This window comes from Phialemonium atrogriseum, assembly GCF_030411735.1.
Source record: "Phialemonium atrogriseum strain 8032-3 unplaced genomic scaffold QBC33scaffold_9, whole genome shotgun sequence".
Classification (NCBI taxonomy): Eukaryota; Fungi; Ascomycota; class Sordariomycetes; order Cephalothecales; family Cephalothecaceae; genus Phialemonium; species Phialemonium atrogriseum.
This window is the reverse complement of record NW_026848146.1, coordinates 893,173-912,806: the sequence shown is the minus strand read 5'-3', so window position 1 is coordinate 912,806 and position 19,634 is coordinate 893,173. Positions and strand designations below refer to the sequence as shown.

Genomic DNA, 19,634 nt, shown 5'->3' with positions numbered 1-19,634 from the left:
GTCGCCCTGTCATTTTGAACGTCTATTAGAGTTCTACAACAGCAGACCATAAAATATGCTCCTAGTAGGCCGCACCAAAGGCGCGGGCAAGTACAATATTTGCCTCTCAACACCTAGAGCATCGAGACAAAATCTCCCCTGTTCCTCTCCCGCCACTCAGAATCTAAGCCTTCTTCTTCGCTGCCGCCTTCGCCTTCGCGGCCTTCTTCCGGTTGCTGCGAATCATGACCACGCTGAGGAACGACCCCACCACCGCAGAGCCGAGGAGGAGCAGGATGACGGGTATCCGGATGGCCCACACGCGCGGGAAGAAGAAGTTCTGGAGGGGATGGTCCGAGTCGACGAAGGGCTGTTGGGGCTGTTAGCTGGGGGGGAGAAGAGAACTCCGGGAGTGAGCGTCGCTGGAGTCTTTGGTTTTGGGGACGGGATCGGCCTCGGTGGTGGACATACCATGAGAAGCGTCCAGATGGAGTAATAGAGGAAGACGAGAGAGGCGGCCACCAGCATGGCGAGACCGATGAGTTTGTCGAGCTGGGAGAGAGGTTTCGTGGGTTAGTGAGTGACATTTTTGCCTGGCGGCGAGGGTGAATTAGGGAAAAGGGCATACCATTGTTAAAATAGAGGGTTTTGGAAAATTACTTGAAAGAGCATGTGAGAAGAACCTTGTGAAGCGTGGTCTTTGTTGCGATACAGTAGGGTCGCCGAGTCTTCTCTTGGACAAGCAACTTGGCCAAAAAGCTAAGCTCAGCAGCTCTCACTCAACCCAGGGGTTCCATTGTTAGTTCGCGCCAGATCGCGTCCATCCATGCCGCGGTTTAACCGGGCCTTTAGTGCAAGTGGCGGTTCAGCCTCAATGATCCGTGCGCAGAGTGGGGCCAGCCATGCTTGCATATGCATTAAGTAACAAAAAGAAATAACTTTCCAGCCACATCAAACAGTTTCTCAGGAAGAGTCGACGGAGACCAACCACGCTGTTTCTCTCCCGACAAACTCTTCTCCAAGCCATCATCACAACTATTCCAAGATGGCTTCCACGGAGACCATGTCTCCAGCGCACAAACTGGGGCGTGATCGCTCTCCTCCATCACGGCCTCGCTCTCCCCGACGGGATCGTGACCCTCCGCGACGCGATGGCGGCGACAGCTATCGACCGGCACGCGGTCGCCCCGCGAAGAAGGAGCGCTCGCCGCCGCCGCCTCCCCCGGCCAGGACCGAGGAGGAGAAGCAGGCAGCCGCCAAGGCCGAGTACGAGAAGCTCCTGACGATGCGAAGCGGAGGCACCTACATCCCCCCGGCACGGCTGCGGGCTCTCCAGGCCCAGATCACGGACAAGACGAGCAAGGAATACCAGCGCATGGCGTGGGACGCGCTGAAGAAGAGCATCAACGGGCTGATCAACAAGATCAACGTCGCGAACATCAAGGCGATTGTCCCGGAGCTCTTCGCCGAGAATCTCATCCGCGGCCGGGGCCTGTTCTGCCAGAGCATCACGAAAGCCCAGGCGGCGAGCTTGCCCTTCACTCCGATCTACGCGGCCATGGCTGCCATCGTCAACACCAAGCTACCCCAGGTCGGAGAGCTCCTGGTCAAGAGGTTGGTGTTGCGATTCAGGAAGGCGTTCCGGCGCAACGACAAGGCAGTGTGCCTGGCCACAACGACCTTCATCGCACATCTGGTCAACCAGCAGGTCGTGCATGAGACCGTGGCCGCGGAGATGCTGATCCTCCTACTGGAGAGGCCCACCGACGATAGTGTGGAGATCGCTGTTGGCCTGACGAGAGAAGTCGGCCAGCACCTCGAGGAGATGAATCCCGATATTGCGAGAATTGTCTTCGATCGGTTCCGAGGCATCCTTCACGAAGCTGATATCGACCGCCGGGTGCAGTACATGATTGAGGTTTTGTTCCAGGTGCGCAAGGACAAATTCAAGGACAATCCGGCGATCAAGGAAGAGCTAGACTTGGTTGAAGAGGAGGACCAGATTACTCACCAGATTTCCCTTAACGGGGAGGTCGAAGGGCAAGATACACTGAACATCTTCAAGTTCGACGAGCAGTGGGAGGAGAACGAGGAAGCCTACAAGAAACTCAAGAATGAGATCCTTGGCGAGGGTAGCGACTACGAAGATGACGAAGATGAAGACGACGACGAATCGTCCTCTGAAGAAGAGGAAGGAGAGCAGAAGGCCCTGGAGATCAAGGACCAGAGCAATGCGGATCTGATAAACCTACGACGTACCATCTACCTCACCTTGCAGAGCAGCGCGGACCCAGAGGAGGCCACACACAAACTTGTCAAGCTTCGGCTCCCTCCCGGCCAGGAAACCGAATTGGTGTCGATGGTGGTCGAGTCCTGTGCCGAGGCGAAGACGTACGTGAAGTTCTACGGCCTAATCGCGGAACGTATCTCCCGCCTAAACCGCATGTGGATGGATCTCTTTGAGGAGTCCTTCGTCAAGTACTACGACATGATACACCGGTATGAGACCAACAAGCTCAGGAATATTGCTTGCCTGTTCGGCCATCTGCTCGCGAGTGACGCCATTGGTTGGCATGTCCTCTCGGTCATCCACCTAAACGAAGAGGAGACGACCTCTGCCAGTCGTATCTTCATCAAGATTCTGTTCCAGGATGTTGCAGAGAACATTGGCATGGCCAAGCTGCGAGCCAGGATGGCTGACGAGGCCCTTCAACCGAGCTTCCAGGGCATATTCCCGCACGACAACCCGCGTAACATCAGGTTCTCGATCAACTATTTCACGTCCATCGGCATGGGCGTCCTCACCCAGGAGATGCGAGACTTCCTCCAGAACATGCCGAAACCGGCCCTACCTGCACCGGTCGTTGCGCACCATTCCGACTCGGAGTCCGTCTCCAGCTATTCTTCATACACAAGCTCGTCCTATTACTCCCGCTCTCCATCGCGCTCTCGATCCCCACCACGTAGAGTTGCTGGTCGGGCACGTTCGTACTCGCCAACTCCGCCGCCGCGCGGCAATAGGAACCGCTCCTACAGTCGCGGCCGCAGCCCTAGCCGCTCCATCTCCCCGGACCGGCCCGCCTCCCGCTCTCCCCGGCGAGATCGCCGGAGGGACTCGCGGTCCGTTACCCCCCCGCCTGCCAGAGCGCGCCCCCAGCGAAGGCCGAGCTACTCCCGCTCGCCCACCTACTCGCGGTCGCCGCCTCCCCGTGCACGCCGTGGCCGCAGCCCGTCAGGCTCGCGCTCGCGCTCCCCGCCGCCCCCCGCCGCGCGGAGGAGAAATACCTCCTCCGTCAGCAGCATCCGGCCCCGGGCCACCCGTCGGGACTCATACTCGGCCTCCCCGCCGCCCCGCCGCAGAGGACGGAACACCTCGCCGTCCGTCAGCGCCAGCCCCGAGCCCCGGCCCTCGCGGCGCAACAGGAGCTACAGCAGCCGCTCCGCGTCGGCGTCGCCGCCACCGCCCGCCCGGGTGCCCCTGCCGCGCGATTCGATGCCGTCCCGGTCCCCCCCCGCTCCAGGGCGCGGTGGAAGGCGGAACGGCGGCCGTAGGGAGTCTCTGTCTAGGTCTCCGACGCCGCCGTCTGGGCGGGGCGGGAGGCGTGGCGGCAGAGGAGGAGGAGGAAGGGGAGGACCGCCGCCTAGACGTCGGGCTTCGATCTCGCCTTCGCGTTCGCCGAGCCCAGCCGCGGCGGGGAAGAGGAGACGGCTTAGTAGCTCCAGGTCACCGTCGCCGCCTCCTACTAAAAGGGGGCGGGTGGCGGGTTAAAAAGGGGGAGAAGGGATGGTCGTGGAGAGTGTATGTGTATTTATTTGACTAGGTTGCAAATGGTCGGGGATGAGAGGTGGAAATGGTCGAGAGATGGATCCCAGGAAGGGGCATTAGCTTTTACGCTTGTTTCCATACCAAGAGCGAGACTGTTACCAAGTTGATAATCTTCGGAACGCGTTGTAGTTTACCAAGAAAGCCACAAAACCAGTCGGCTAGACCTCCTGCGTTCGGGGCTTTTCGGGGTTTTTCTTGCCAGAAAGGCCTAGGACAATTCTTTATCTCAAGTTCATCCCGTGTAACGATCATCGAAATTATTCACGTGTGCGTAGAAGTAGAAACCATTAGAACATAAAATTGATACTTTGGTCGCAATCGGTGGATAGGACAGTCGTTTGGTAGTTGGTAGCCTGGTCTGCTATCGAAACTACCTGAGCTCTTCAGCAGTAGAGGACGAGCAGAACCAGATGGTGCCAAATAGGTGGGTATTGTTCTATGTCTAAGATCACCCACTAACTAGCTCACTATCAGGGAAGCTAATCTTCCTCTCCAGAGCTGCCTCGGCGCCATTATTACTCCTACCGGGGCCTACGCCTCCCCCGACGTCACCAGCACCCTCTTTCACATCCACAGCTGAGGCAGACTCGGGACCTCTTTCTCCTTTTCCCTTTCCTTTCCCTTCCCCTCCCCCTCCCGCTCCCGCCTTGGCCTTCTTCAGCGTTATCGCCCCCTTCGCGATAGCCTCCTTGGGCAACGGCCTGATAATGGGCTGCGCGACCCACCATGGCCGCCTGCACTCCCTCACTGCCTTGACAGAGCTCTCCGCGTCATGGTAGTCGCCGTCCTCCTCTTCTACCACCACCTCCTCCCCCTCCGCTTCTCCCTTCCCATCCTCCTCAACACACGCCCCACCCGTGTGCTCGTACTCTACCAGCCCCTCGGCGACCCTCCGCTCCACCGTGTCGAGGATGCGCTCGAGGACCGCCAGCTCGCCGGACCTGGCGCGGGCGAGCGCGTCGCGCACGTCGGTGTGCCGCGTCACGAAGTGCCGGAGGAGGTGGAACAGGTGCGCCTGCGTGGCCGAGAGGTTCGGGCCGGCCTGGGCCGCCGCCACCGCCTTGGAGACGGGGTCCCTCTTGCGCTTCTTGCTGGGCGGTTGGCCATCCCCGTCGCCTCCCCGGGCCGTTGCTTCTGTCCCCTCCGCCGCCTTTGTAGCAGCCGCCGGCACGAGCCACCCGGCGTCGTCGCCGGGGACGAAGAGCGGCCTGCGGGCGGGCGGCTCGGCGTCGAGGGCGTACCGGTGCAGGATGTCGAGGTACCTCCTGAAGACGGCGTCGACCCTCCACCCGCCGCGCCCGTCCCTTCCGCGCCAGTACTCCTTCCTGCCCTCCTCATCCACCCCGAGACCAGGCGGCGTCGCGAAGATAGCCGGGTCGCTGAGGTGGCCCTCGGCGGACATGACGGCGTCTGCGCCCGTGGCGGCGAGGCAGCGCTCGAGGTCGTCGTGGCGGAGGACGTTCCCGTTGGCGAACAGGACCGTGTCGGGCGGCAGATTGTCGCGCAGGTGCCGGACGGCGGCCCAGTCGGCGAGGCCCGTCATGTGGCCCTTCTGCTCGCGCCTGCGCCCGTGCACGGCGAGCACGCTGGCCCCCGCGGCGAGGACGTTGCGCGCGTACGCCAGCGTCGCCTCGGGCGTGTCCAGGACGCGGATCTTGGCCGTCACGGGGACGGCGAGGTTCGCGTGCAGCGTGTTGACCAGCCGGTACACCAGGTCCTGGTCCTCCTGCAGGAAGGCCCCGTAGCGGCCCTTGCGCGCGATCCCCTGCGGGCAGCCCAGGTTCAGGTCCACGGCGTCGCAGTAGGGGGCCACCAGCCGCGCGGCCGCGAGGAGCGTATCTGGGTCGTTGGCACAGAACTGGACGAAGAGAGGGCGGTCGATCGACGGGTTGCCGTCGAGCCAGGGGGTGAGGGAGGCGAGGGTGCCCGGGGATTGTGGAGTGGCGCCTAGCGGCTCGCGGGTTGGCTGGAAGTGGGTGTCGCGGTATTTCTGGCTCTCGGCGAAGAGTCTAGCGTGGAGCATTGGGGAATAGGCAAGGATCTTGGACCTTTGAGACGGCGGCAGGAAGGACCGTGAGAGCATTCGCCAAGCCTGGTTATGATGGCAGGTTAGTTTGCGATTCACGCGCAGATCCGACGCGAGGACGACTGACAAACTCTGACTGATCCACCATAGGAGCAATGACAAATTTCGGGCTGCCAATGCTCTCATAGAAAGCCCTGCCGTGAAGTTTCTTCGACAGGGGATTGCTTATATAGGGCGTGCCGTTTAGCGCCGGGGCCGCTGCCCGAGGCGCATCGTTCGAAAGCTCTGCCGCCATCGTGGCGAGTGTTCTTCTCAAGCTGGCGGCCCAGACCGGACAGCCCCGCGCCCTGGCGTTGGTGAGAAATGCCTCCACAGTGGCAGGCAGGAATGGGAGGAGAGCAGTGGTAGTCACCGTTGTGCTGACATGCGGGGACAGACGGACGTTGAGTTGACTTTCACCACATTTACATGGCGAAAAAAAAGAAAAAAAAAAAACGAGGCTGAAAAAAGGAAAAACAGCCTTGGGGGCGAGGCGGCGGACGTTGAATATGATAGGTCAGTATCCTGAAACGTTCCCCCGCACTTGTGGAGCCTGCAACCGCCCGCATTACGTATGCCCCGCGATATGGACTGATTACATAATCAGGAATCGTTCATTGAGTTGACGGCAGTATCCGTTTAAGCCAAGCATTTTTCAGTTCCAGAGTCTATGCTGAGCTGAGGAACGGAATCTCTCATTATCGTGCTAACTGTTTGATGACCCGCATGCTGCACACGCAAGAGTAGATAAAGTAAAGGCGCTCTAAATCCTCCTAAATCTTGCGACAGCTGTCATGTGTCATGTATTTGCTAAACTTTCTCTCAACGGGCTGGGACAACCATGTTTCCTCCCCGGCCTTATGCGTCTTGCAAAGATGCCAAGGCGGGTAAACCAAGAATTGCCAGGCTTCGTCGAGGAAGTACTCGGTCTCTGAATGCTTCCCGCTCTACTCCACATGCTCATCCTGCCTCGCTCCGCTTGCAGACCCTGCACTCCGACACGCAACGTTGCCGACCCCAGCCAATGACGTGGCTATCGATGGAGTAGAAAGACACCCGCTCCTCTAAAAGGTGTCTCCTAAGAATTACTTGGCGTGCCGGATGCTGGACGTAATGTCGAGATCGATGCGCAAACGCCGCGACACCATACTATGCTGACCAGGAACGCCATCGACATGTAGATTACCAGAGAAAAAGAGGGAAGGGAGAAGGAAGGAAGAAATACACGGCCGAGGTCCTTGCGAACCCCCTGCGAAACAAATAAGTAAGCCGCACAATGCATCTTTCTTTGACAAGAGTGGTGGTCATCAGAAAAAGTGCGTGTAAATCTTCGAGTTCTCATGAACTTCCATCTCCTGTCAAAATCATCAGCCTCGGTGTTTTCCCTTTTGGGGACCCCGGTTGCAATGTACTTACCATTTTGAAGTTGTTCAGCTCCTCTTTGATTTGTTGAGCAAGCATTGGGGTCAACCGGTTGCACGTAGCGATTTCGCCCCGGCGATCGTATTCCCCGCTAGGCCAGGTGTCGTGGAAGATGATCCGAGGACTGAAGGTTGCGTTGCGCTTGGCCGAGCCTTGCGGCGTCCCGGGGGCACTCTTTGTGTCCTGGCGGAGTCTGAGAGCCGACACGAAGTAGTCCTCGTTGCCAATAGCAATGGAACCGGTACGTCGGTGGCCATGGGCCTCGTCGTTCGGAGTGCTCGGTGCGGTTGAGCTCGGAGAATCGGTACTTTGAGGTGCATTTGGCAAGTCCAGGACTGTTCCCCGCTCCTCAGACGGCTTTGGGCTCGGTGAACGGTTTGTATCTGTATTCCATCAATGTTAGACTTGTACTTCATGGGCCAGGGACCGCGACGGGGTCTTACGCTTCAAAATACCCTTCCTCACTGCTGCGAGGACTTCTGCCCGTTCCTTTTCACCACCAACAATGCTCCTTCTCGATGCAGAATTATCCGTCCCAGAGCTCCCCACACGGTCAGACGACGAGCGGGGAGGCTTGGATGCGTCGATCGAGTTCCGCTCCAGCCGAGGAAAACCAGTGCCGCCTCCATTCTGGTCATGTGGGTCAACGTTGATATTGACTCTCTGACGTTCAGCCTCCACGGTGACCATCGAAACAGTAGCCTGGCTGGCTTCGGGCAACTGCGCGTCCGCATCAGGGATGGAGATGACCGACTTGGGGCGGAACAGGCCCACCAAAGAACGACCACCCTTCTTCATGCCACGCCCCATCTTGCGAATCATGATCGAGGCTGAGGAAGCAGTTGAGGAGACGGATATGTTATCCGTCGAGCCAGAGAAGAACCTTCCTCCCGAGTAGATGCTATTCCCAAGCCCAGCCTCCTCTTGCTTCTGGGCAATTCGGGCCTGCTCGGCATCGTAAAGTTCTTCCGGGGACGGATCTTTGTGCAATTTGGCGGGGCCCAGGTCATGAGGGCTATCGGCAGCGTCCATTTCGGGGCCGGCAGCCTTCCTGAACTCGGCGGCGCTGCTGAAAGAGAAGGCACGTCGCAGCCTCGACGTCTTACTCTTGAGCCTCCCGCTCCTCTCACTTATCGCAGCGAGGTGTTTCACGGCAGCGCTCTCGATTTGATTAGTCGGAGAGGCTGGAAGCGTTGGGGATGCATTGGCACCGGCGGTTCCCGCGCTTGGCGGGCGCTTCTCCGTCTCCGAGTCCATTGCGACCGGTTGGGAAAGGGGAGACGGATTGGCGACCCGGCTCGTAGTGGCGGCATCGGAGGATGAGCTTCGGGGGGGAATGTTTACAAGCCTGTAATCTTGGTTGTGATCGGTAGCCTGTGAAGAGAGCAGGGCGGGGTTACCGGTGGGGGCGGATACGTTGGTGTTGCGGTTGGCAGACTGGAAATGAGCTGTTAGTGATGCTACGGGTACACTCGGGAAACGGAGCGCTGCGATTGGATAATACATCAAATGTATGCAACGATGGCAAAGAAATTGGGGGGCCAGACGGGGATTGTGTTTACTCACCGATGAAGGGCGAGAGCTGCCGCTAAGGCTGGAGACGAGGCTCTCAGAACTGCCCCTACGAACGTGCGAGGCCTTGCTATTTTCAGCGGCCATAATGGTCGCAGCCAGCCTTGCAGACTTTTGCTGCTGCTTTTCGGCGCTGTCTAGTGGCGCTACTTCATCCTGCTGGGACGATTCGTCCGATTGCTTTGCGTGGTCAGGTGGGGTCAGGAGCTTGGGGAAACCGGCTGAATCCAAAGATGGCAGGCTGCGCCGCCGAAACCTTCTCGCTTCTTCATGCGAAGCAGTCCGATTGAGCTGCATATCATCAGCCGCAGAGCCGACAAAGCTGGTGGGCCTGGCGGCCTGAGTAGTTTGTTGGTTTCGCACAACGGTAGCTTTCTGCTCAGCCAGGGTACGCTGGCCGTACAAATGGTTGACGTTCGCCATACCCAACCCCGATGGGGGTGCGGAAGGCTGCGGGTGCACCTGCGGGCCAGAAGCAGAAGAGGAATCAACATTGCGGGAAGTTGGCCGCCTGTATCTCTCAGGTGAGATCCTGACCGGCGATGTTTGGGGTTGCGCGAGGGTCGCCGGTGGAGGCGTCGCTGTCAAATAGGCAGACTGGGGCCGAGATGAGGTCGCCACCCGCCTGATGCCCCTGGCAGCTATCGAAGAGTCGTCCAGAGAAGTTGCAGGAGAGTATCCGAGTGTCGAGCCGCTGGGCAAATTTGTCATCGAGGCGCTGGGAAGGTAGCGAGGGCGGCCAGCATTCTGGTTCTGGTCAAATGTCTGAACTGTCGGCACTGCGGGCATCGAAGTTGTCCGGGATGTCCTGGATTGCTGCCACTGTAAATCCCGATTCAAACTTGGTGTGCTAGTGAAGGCATATGGCTGGACAGGTGCAGCGCTGCCGCGATATACAATGGGTCTTCCGACTGCTCCCTGCATGCCATGAAGGCCATTTCTTTGCTGAGACGCTCCGTGACCATATTGCTGGGCCTGTTGAGACTGTGTCGGCAGCATGCCTGAGGCGGATGTAGGTCGCGTATGGAGCAGAGTGACGGTTCCAGTCGATTGGGGATAGGACTGGACCAGAGCAGCCATGGTCACAAATTCGAAGGGAAGGCTATGGGGGCGTGACCGAACGTAGCGAGGTCACAGGCTCCAAGAGAATAGACGGTGGAACTAGGTCCTCTTGTAGGAGAATTGCAGCTAGCGGAGCCGTGAAAGGGCAGGAAATTATTGAAGTTCCGGTAGCGATCTGCTCCTTCAAATGATGGTTAGCACCAACAGCGAACAAGTGGTTGGCCCCATATGGGTTTGATGGGTGGGAAGACGGGAGATGGGGATTGGAAGACAGACTGGGATCGAAGAAATCTTGTGTGTCCGAATTGCATACCTTAGGGTGAAGGGCTAGGCCTGGGAACCCGAGGTTGCTTGAACAGAGGCCCAAATCCGAAAAGAAAGATAAAAAAAGAATATTGGATGACTCTCAATAACGATTGTTTCAAATGGGAACTGAAGGACGCCTGCGGCCGAGGGAGGGAAAGGGGGGCAGTTTTGGGTCTCCGAAAGAGTCCGCTGCTACCACGAACTTCTTGCTTGGAGGAGAATTGCCGGGTCTGTCACGACACGTCGAACTGATCAACGAAAGACCGGGAATCGAGTGTCACAGACTGACACCTCGAGATCGCCCGTTCGTTATTGGGAGGAGGACATGGAAAACCGGCTCGGGATCTGGGACGGAACGGCAGGAGACTGGAGCTTTGTTGCTTGGGGGCGACTGCTTTTCCTGGGATGACTGGAAGGCAACGGACGATAAATTAAGGCCGGCAATGGCGAACAGTGAATGTCGAAAAGAAAGTGCGTCCCAGGATACAGCGGGTATCCAGACTGAATCGTGGCTCCTCCGCAAGGGGGTCGGCAAGGGGAAATAGCGGAAGACCGGCGTAGAATTGGAGGAAGAGGAGCAGAGAAGGGAGAAGGGGAGGGGGAAAGGGGAGTAACAAAGAAAGAGCGGGATTGGAGAAGTGTGATGAAGTGAGTGAGGGTGGACGAAGGTGAAGGAAGCAAAAGTTCGAGATGGAAGGCGATGGGGGAGGCTATTCGAACTGGGGAGAAGAGCAATTGGCCTCCTTCTGCACTAGCCTACCTAAGGTTCCTGGACAAGCAAGCCAAAAACCGAACGAAGCCAGAGAGACCTAGGCACATCCACTGGCACTAACACGTCAGAAACGGATTGGCCCAAGTCAGGGTGTCAGGGTACGGATTCTCCATACGAAGGTACATCAGGTCAGGCAAAATTCCCTTAGTTATTAGCGTGCTTAATGTTAAGTGCATGGGTAGCAAGGAAGTTACGTCGTCGCGCCTGGGTCTCCCAGGGCTTGCGTGCTTCCCCAAGTCTTCATGTTGATAGTGCAGGGCCAAGCCTGCGTGCTGATTGGGTGGACAGGCTTGGGATGGCATTAATCCAGAGACGCGCTAGACAGGGGCAATGCAGCAGCCATTAAAATGTGGGCCCGACGTTTCTTCGGCTTGAGCAACATCCATCTCTCCTTTTATTAGATGTCCCAATTGCACAAAAGTTTACATTACAAAACTACGCTATTCCCCTGGACGCATTCAGCTGCGATTTGGTTAATCTCTTCAGGCAAGAAATATAACTTTGCAGCATGTTGAGGGCAGCAGGTCGGCCACCCGGGAAGCAGGTCATCCGGGAAGCAGAGCCAAGTTTTGTTGAAGAGACAACTGGGAAAGCCCGCGTGTCCTAAATATCCGGGTATAGTGAGTGGGATGGATTCCACGCCCGCTTGCCTCTCCTCTCTCTCTCGTGTGGATGCCTACCTACAGTACCTAAGGTACTTATATATCTAATCTGCACTGGGTCATCAGGCCCCAAACCACCCTGCATGTTGCATTCACATATTCCGTAGTAGAGATGCGATGCAAGAGAGAGAACTGGGAATGAATGGGACGCCGCCCAAGCTTCGTCTTCTGCAGGTTCAAATGGAATGGCCGCTGGACCGTGCAGCCCGGACGCAGTAGCCGCGGCGCGAAATGGGTGCGTGCAATGACCAATTGACCACCCCCTTTTTAGGGCCGCCGTCCGTCCGTTCGTATTAGACATTTGGTTGTGGCCAGGTATGATGTATGATGTGTCGCCTAGAGGTATCCGTACCTACTACCTAGGCAAATCCTCATTACCACAGTGCCATCCATATCCGTACATCCTACGCAGCTACTCTATTAATTATGCCCGTGCCTATTGCCAGGAAATTATTCCTAATGTAGATTACTATCTCGGTGGTCAGACTCTGCCAACCGGGACCATTGGGCTTGAACTGTGCTCTCTTGGCACGCCGAAACAACTGACCCAACCACAATAACATTGAACGCATTGCCATATTGATGATGCAGCCATTGCCGTTTGTTTGCAAGTAAAATGGCTTTGTCTCAGAGCAGACCCGGGTCTGGGTCAGGCACTTCAGGGGTTTAAGCAGAGGCTAGTGGCGTAACGGTTTCTGGTCCCCACTTTGACCACACGAACATCTATACGCGTGAGCCACTAAACTCGCGGATTTCCTATAGTAAGGGTACCTACATTTGAATGGGGTCTTGAAAAAAGGATGGTGGGTTTCATTCCCAGTGAGTCGCGATCATCGGGTGAAAAATAGAGAAGACGGGAGAAAGAAAAGCAAATCTTGTTCTTACGTACAGGTCGCCATGTCGGACAGCTTATCTCACTGACGCAACCGGAAAGTTAGTGAAGATCGGATGAACAGGGTATTAGGTAGCTGGAGACGCAGGAGTACTACGCAGTATGTAGTGGGAATGCTGGCCCGGGAATGCTACAGTAGGGGGGGAATGTTGAATCCCAGTGCTGGAGACACTTAATTTAGGAGATTCCTCTAGCCCCTCAGAGGGCTTCTCCGCCTGCCAATAGGTATGCTCTCCCGGCTTCGTGCATCAGCTCGAGGGCCCGAAGCCTGGAACTTGTGGGAAACAGTCGACCCCGGCTCAGAGGGACAACATGGAGTTGTGCCTCCCGACACGGATCTGCTGTGTTCCCCACCGCTCCACAATTTAGAGGTAGTGCAAGCAAAGATTCAGGAAAAGCTGGCCAAAAGAACATGCCATATACCTATATGTACCTTTATTAGCTTTTTACTACACGTACGCATAGAAACCCGCCTGGTGGTGTCCACCCGTAGAAGCCTTGATAAGGGCCGTTCCTCATTCCAAGACACATTTGCTGATCTTGCCTCGATTGTGGCTACTTCGTACAGCGTATGCATGTAATCTGTAATCCGTACACGAACGGACTCATCCGCTGGATTGTATCACTCACTACCCACAATAGGAGACCCATTCCATTCGATGGACAATATGCGAATGCCCAGCCCCTGAACCCCTCACAAGGTCGGAGAGACGGCACAGTCACGCGGTCATGTATACGGAGTAGTAATAACAGAATTACCAGACACGGTTCGCCGCCGAGGATCTCTAACAACCATAACAGACTCAACACTTGCCATGTACGATAGGTAGGTAATGGGTCGGATAGCTGCTTCGTCAGTGCCTTAGTCCACCCATGCCCCACCAAGGGATACCCTCTTCCTTTCACATGCCTACTTAGGTATCTCTGACCTGAGATAATTATGTCTGATTCTCACGTGATTTCGCGATCTGGGTTAACTCCGGCGCTAAGCCGTTAGAGAGTTAGCTCCTGATCCGGTACCCACTTTAAATCAGCCTCAATACGAGGAGCAACGTACACGGTAACCTCTCATGAAAAGTACAGCGATTGATAGGTAGGGATTCACTATCTTCTTGAGTTGGTCTCTCGGGTAGACCGATCTCCTCAATATGGTTGGAGTACCCCGGAGCACCGGCTGCCCGCTCTGCGTCAAACGGAGGGTTAAATGCGATGAAACCCGGCCGGGATGCCGCAACTGTGCCAAGTACGGCGCCGAGTGTTTAGGTTATGACAAGGCATTCAAATTCGTGGCCGGCAAACACCAGGTCCGTCACCGCCGCCAACCAGCCAATTCATGCACATCTTCGGACGGTGGATTACTGCAGGCCCCAAGTTCGGGCGACACTACCCCCGAGCTTAGTTCCCCACCAACCTCAACTTCGATTGCCCAACGAGAAACTATAACACCCTTGACAATCTCGCCGTGTGAGAGCCGCAGCCAGTTCGTCTATGCCCTGCTCCAGAACATCGATCCCAACAGTGATATGGGTTCGTTTGCCCCATGGTTTATAGGTGCCTCTGAACGCCTGGGCAACAATTTGACCCTAGACAGTGCCATGTCGGCATTCGTCATACACCTGCTCGGAAAAGCCAATCAGGATGACGTCTTGGTTCGACGGAGCCGTTCCATTTATGGCCAGTCTCTTGGTTCGCTGCAGAAGTCACTAAACCATCCGGTTGGATGGAAGTCCCCCGAGACCCTTTGCGCCACCATGATGATGTGCTATTTCGAAGTTGGTCTCCCCCAATTTCCTCCTGCCATAGGTCGATACCGTGTCTAACTCATTGCCCTGTCTGCTAGTTGTTCGCTGGAACCACAGACCCCGATTCCTGGATGAAACACGCCGCTGGGGTCTCTTGGCTTATCCAGCAACGCGGGCCCGCGGCTTATAGCAGCCCCTGGGACCATAGTATGCTACTATCATTTCGCGCCCTCATTGTTCGTCCATCTCGTCACTTCTCCCCACCTCTGCCTTCTCTGTTCTTGCTCTGGTTCGGGCTCCAACGCATTCATCTGGGCTCTGGGCTAATCCCACCTATAGATAATGAATGCCATGTTTTCTGGCCAAGACTGCTTTCTTGCGGGGAGAAAATGGCAACAAATATTGGTTACTACTCGGCCAGATGATCCAGGGGACACCCTCCAAAGCAAGACCGACACAATCTATGACATATACCTTGCCCATATGGCGAAGGTACCAAGCATCCTGCGCCATGCAGTTCCACTTAGGGAAGCAAGGAAGCACAACATGCCCGTCGACGCTGCCCATGTCGCTTTACTCTCGCAGCATGCCGAAAAGTTGCGACTCGACTTTGCATCCTGGTTTGAAAGCTTTGAAGCGCTTAACTTTAGGCCAACCGAAGCTCCTTCTCGAGACCCTGGGTCTATCTTCGAAACTGTGCTCTCCTACAGCAACGTCTGGGCCGGTGCCACGTACATGGGCTACTGGGCGTCAATGCTCATCTTGCAAGAAACCCTAAATCAGTGCCAATATCCAGTTGACTATACTATGTCTAACATGGAGTTTGCGCGAAACATCTTCCGATCTGTGGAATCCGTTTCCGTTGACATTCTGGGCCCGTATCGCGTAGGATACCCGATCCGGATCGCATATGAATTTGCCGATGTCCGGACCCAGATCTGGGTCACCTCACTGCTGGCAAAGTTCGAAAAACACTACGCCGCTACAAGCTCTACCACATATCCCAAACCTGGGCCGAACGAGTACCAATTCGAATGAACGGCGATGAATGCCCAAGCTGCGCCATGTTTAACCAAGGCAAGTCAAAAACATTATTAAAGCTATCAAGAAGGTATAATACATGGTGGTCTGCCAGCCAGCGGGCGTGTAAGAAGGTAAACTACCTAACTGCTCGTCACAAAATCCCCTTCCCTTAAGCATTTCTTTCTTCTGTTCTCGTACTGAACTCACCCTACGATCTTCTTGCTAACGACGAATGCCAGAGCATCCGCGCCATATTCCCTCCCGTAGCCTTGGTGGTGTTCGGGGCTCGTGCCATTGGAGCAGAATGGGTCTGGCGAGTCGTAGTACGACTGTATTCTGCTCTGAAGGCTGGACATTTGAAACCGGTGGGCGGGCCGCGAACTAGACAGGGAACGAGCCGTTGTTAGCACCACCGCCCTCGCATGCACGGCCAGTGCTTGTATGTACGTATATATGTACCTATGTATGTGTGTACTTACGCCGCCTGCTGTAGTATTCCAGACATTGAAGGATAGTCCTGCGACATAGCGTGGGTCGCCCATAAGGATATTCGACGCCACGTCCTTAGCCACAGCGTCCGATATAAGTGTACCTGTCAAGTTCAGGCTGGACCCGTCCGGCCCCCCGCAGAAGGAGTCGTCCATGATTTACCCTCCCTGTGAAAAAGACGTCAGTCAGCCTACCGCCGCGCTCTCTCTGTCCGAATCCCCCGGGTGGGAGGATCCACTGCTCGTCACATGGGCAAACCCGCCTGTCGGCCGAGACAAAAACGTGCCTGGGAATAATCCATTCATGATAATGATTGTGTCCGGACACTGGGCCGCGAACTCGCTTGTCTGCCTCACCACCGCCTGGATTCCCGCCGCCACGCTCGAGGTGCCGTCGTGTTCGTGTTCACGACGGCGGCCTCTGCCGCCGCTGCGAAGAGGCGCTAGCAGAGCGATGCTAGGGATATTGATTCCTTCATCGACCATGGAGGAGACGTGAATGGTCGTCGGGAATGCCGAGAGCGTAAGAGGCGGGTTCGCCCGAAGTCTAGGGAACGGACTACAGGGGCATATGGCTTGCTCTCAAGCAGATTGGTCCGCGGACCCTACGTGCTAGATGCCGGCTGTTTGAATGAGAGATTCACATCCTGGCTCCGTGATCACCGCCCAGGCCTCATCTTCCCCGGACGACTAGCAGGGGCAGGGCTGTAAATCATGAGGGGGTGGGCTGGATATTCCAGAGATGACAAAGGACCCCGTAAGAGGGTCGCCAACCGCCGTGCTGGGTGCCAGATTCATATCCGCACTATCTTAAGTGTTGGCAACGATTCAGTCGGGTTTCAGTTTATTGACAGTCGTAGCCAGATAATTTCAGGGGCAGAGAGGGTCTCCAACTTTAATGACAAGGCGCTCCGCAACAACCTCAGTCACATTGTGCTTAACAATGTGTGCCGCGCAGATGCTGTCGACTGGCTCCCTCGAGATGGCGCAGAAAACCTGCTTCCATCCATCGAGGCCGGGGGGTGCAGAGGAGTTGTAGAGGCTCAAGACGTCATCGCGGAAGGCTTGCTGGTTTCGAGGGACCTTGAACACAGCCTTGGCGCCTGTCGGCACTTTGAAACGGCTTAGGAGAAGATCAATGTAGGCCCAGTCGAACCGAAATCGACTTGTTAGGAAATCGACTTGTCAGGAAATCGACTTGTTACGAAATCGACTAGTTATGTGGGCAAATGGGGATATTTGTTGGGGGAGATCACACTAAGCATTCCGTATGCGGGCCCCTGTGTGGGTTGGTGCATGTGCTCCCAAAAGGACAAATGTCTTTGGAATTTTAATTTATTTTGGTAACAGTGACGTATATATGTGCCCTCGATGCTAAGGCGATGAAACAAGCATGAAAGGGTTGTGGTTGCCACTGCGAATTGCAAGGTCGATGACCCATGCCTCGACAGTTCTCGTCAACTTCTATGTGGTAATATCCAATGAGGTGCCACATACTAAATACTTCCCCCCCAAAAAAAACTAGATCGCTGTCTCTAGAGAGTATTGAACCTTCCAGCAACATAGATGTTGGAGCATAACATGGTGAATGTGCGCCAATGGAACCGTTCTAGATCCCGCAAACAAGCTCATGATACGAGTTTCCCCCCATCCACTCTGAATCGCGCCAAAGAAACGCCAGAAGCGAGCCACCAACTATTTAACACGACCGGGCGCATGTTTGTTTACAACACTGGATACTTTATACAACACACTGGCAGCCTGGACACCGCAGGGGGGAGCCTGCCCCCTAGGCTAGCAGGCCAGAGGACATATACACCATGGCCAGACCCGCCAGATACGGCACCCAGACCATGAGTCCCGAGGTGCTATGGCCGAGGCGCGGCGCGGCGTTCCACAGCAGGACCGGCGTGCCCGTCCTGCTCGTGTCGTCGACGCTGCAGACTCGCCTGCAGGAAGTCTTGTCGGCGGCCCTTTTCTGCTCGCCGCCGCCGTCGCCGGTGGAGTTGTAGACGATATCGAACCACTGGATCTGCATATAGGCGGCGTGGCCCTTGGTCATGTTGCCGGTCCACGCGCCGCCGTTGCTCCAGGCGTTGAGGATGACTTGGCTCGGGTCGCGCGGGACCTGGTAGCTGATCTTTGCCGACTGGACGCCGTCGACGTACCAGGTGCTCTGGGTGGGGGTCCAGTCGAGGCGGTGGACGGCCCAGTCGGACCACTCGAGCCCGCCGGGGAGCGTCGCGTTGATAGTCGCCTGGGCGATGACGTCGCCGTCATCGTTCACCGACGGCTGGTTCGTGTACTGCACCACCGTCGGCGGGTCGATGGTCCGCACCTCGACGTCGGCCTCCTGCACCGATGAGCCCCGCCCCCGGTACGTGAACATGGCCGTGCAGCCGCCCGGGGAGCCGACGGTGCGGGCCAGCATCCGCACCGAGAGGAACTTGAAGTCCCTGGAGACGGACTCGATCTCGGCCGCCGTCTGGAAGGTCGGCAGTCTCATGGTCCGCAGCGTCATCCACGTCTTGGACGACGGTTTGTCGTCTGTGTTCTGCTCGATGTAGATGTTGTTCGGCGAGTTGCCCATGTAGATGGTGGCGTCGCTGCGCTCCCCGCCGCTATTGTTCCAGCTCTGGATCTCCCAGAAATTATTCCACTGGTCCGAGAGGAAGTAGTCGCTCGTCGCGAAGGCATTTGCGCTCTCGTTCTTGTCATTTATTGGGTCGGGCACCCCGGCGTACTGTGACAGGTTCCGGAAGTCGAAAAATCGGTGCTGCGCAAAGAAGCCCACAATTGACCCATTAGTCCTGAAACAATCGCAACTCGCGTTGTCAGTGAGAGCCGGCTCCGCTGCGGCGAGGCGCCCGGAGGCCGCGATGACGAGCAGCAAAGAATACAGGGATGTGGGTAGACACATGGCGGGCCTAGGTCCTACCCGGGAGGCGTCTGCGAGTAACCGAAACCGTAACGCCTATTTGGGCAAATGAGAGGGCCGAGTGAGGTGCTGTAAGGCTGAGAGGCTGGAGAGCTAGTAATTGTGGTCAAGGTAGCGTGGGGAGCTGCATGGGACGTAGCACACGACAAATACCAAAAGGGAAAGAGAAGAAGAGCAAACAAAACTCGCAGAGCTTTTCACAGAAGGGGATGAGCAACTCAAGTATCTGGCACCATTGCAAATGATCTGGGGCAGCGGGCCGGCGGAGGGTCAATGGCAGCCTGGGCGGGCTGGGCTCTCTGGGACCACTTTGACGTGCCATGTAAAATGAATTTACCACGATATGCTGTCCCCCCTTAGGGGGCCTTGGTTTGTCAACGTCGCCTTGGCTCAAGAAATTTGCGCTTGGCCGAACCCATTGGTTGACGCGCCTGGGGGAGGCCGCTGGATGGAAATCCCGTGCGCACATCAACGTCGTTGGCGACCGGGATCTCCATTCTCCCATATGGCGATGCGCAAATACCTGCTATCCGGCTAAAGGGTTCCCTCCCAAAATAGCCCCCTGAGGGAGCCTCTCTCCGTGCCCTCAGGGGGCTAGACTGGTCTCGACTTGAGCAGGCGCAGGCGATCAGTTTCCCCAAGTTGATTGTTCATTGGCACACCATCATGCATAGTCAGCTGATGTGCATGGAGCCTCAGCTCCAAGGAGAGAGAAATAGGGAGGTCATCGTGACCGGGCAAGGAACCGATTCTGCGGTCTCTTTCGGCTGCTAAATCAAACTCGCATCTTGGCAATTTCAATTCTCCCACGACCCTGGGCTGGGCAGTGTAGATCGAGGGCACGATAGTTGGTTCCCAGCTGGGACGCTCAGCCTTCCAGGCTAA

At 56.5% G+C, this 19,634-nt stretch overlaps 6 protein-coding genes across 6 annotated transcripts; 2 read left to right on the top strand and 4 right to left on the bottom strand.

Annotated features, from left to right (window-relative positions):
- The first annotated feature begins 74 nt into the window (after window positions 1-74).
- QBC33DRAFT_489990 (uncharacterized protein) lies at window positions 75-4,097 on the top strand. Its single transcript, XM_060425455.1, has 2 exons — window positions 75-351; window positions 939-4,097. Exons 1-2 carry the CDS (start codon window positions 225-227, stop codon window positions 3,746-3,748), a joined length of 2,937 nt encoding a protein of 978 aa, XP_060284832.1. The 5' UTR covers window positions 75-224; the 3' UTR covers window positions 3,749-4,097.
- Window positions 3,964-6,126, bottom strand: QBC33DRAFT_514198 (dihydrouridine synthase-domain-containing protein; the record flags this gene model as incomplete). Its single annotated transcript, XM_060426034.1, has 3 exons — window positions 3,964-4,013; window positions 4,274-5,897; window positions 5,959-6,126. The coding sequence occupies 3 exons, from the start codon at window positions 6,124-6,126 to the stop codon at window positions 3,964-3,966; spliced, it is 1,842 nt and encodes a 613-aa protein (XP_060284831.1).
- A 921-nt stretch (window positions 6,127-7,047) lies between these two features.
- Window positions 7,048-10,100, bottom strand: QBC33DRAFT_384784 (uncharacterized protein). Its single transcript, XM_060424093.1, has 4 exons — window positions 8,859-10,100; window positions 7,736-8,729; window positions 7,287-7,675; window positions 7,048-7,225 (listed from the first exon to the last, which is right to left on the bottom strand). Exons 1-4 carry the CDS (start codon window positions 9,942-9,944, stop codon window positions 7,178-7,180), a joined length of 2,517 nt encoding a protein of 838 aa, XP_060284830.1. The 5' UTR covers window positions 9,945-10,100; the 3' UTR covers window positions 7,048-7,177.
- A 3,416-nt stretch (window positions 10,101-13,516) lies between these two features.
- Window positions 13,517-15,700, top strand: QBC33DRAFT_384697 (uncharacterized protein). The gene is made up of 4 exons (XM_060424092.1): window positions 13,517-14,330; window positions 14,399-14,536; window positions 14,640-15,411; window positions 15,563-15,700. The coding sequence occupies exons 1-3, from the start codon at window positions 13,707-13,709 to the stop codon at window positions 15,336-15,338; spliced, it is 1,461 nt and encodes a 486-aa protein (XP_060284829.1). The 5' UTR covers window positions 13,517-13,706; the 3' UTR covers window positions 15,339-15,411; window positions 15,563-15,700.
- Window positions 15,433-16,305, bottom strand: QBC33DRAFT_384661 (uncharacterized protein). The gene is made up of 2 exons (XM_060424091.1): window positions 16,099-16,305; window positions 15,433-15,979 (listed from the first exon to the last, which is right to left on the bottom strand). The coding sequence occupies exon 2, from the start codon at window positions 15,965-15,967 to the stop codon at window positions 15,527-15,529; it is 441 nt and encodes a 146-aa protein (XP_060284828.1). The 5' UTR covers window positions 15,968-15,979; window positions 16,099-16,305; the 3' UTR covers window positions 15,433-15,526.
- Window positions 16,306-17,487: 1,182 nt separating this feature from the next.
- Window positions 17,488-19,174, bottom strand: QBC33DRAFT_384658 (concanavalin A-like lectin/glucanase). Its single transcript, XM_060424090.1, has one exon. The coding sequence runs from the start codon at window positions 18,729-18,731 to the stop codon at window positions 17,601-17,603; it is 1,131 nt and encodes a 376-aa protein (XP_060284827.1). The 5' UTR covers window positions 18,732-19,174; the 3' UTR covers window positions 17,488-17,600.
- Between the last annotated feature and the right edge of the window lie 460 nt (window positions 19,175-19,634).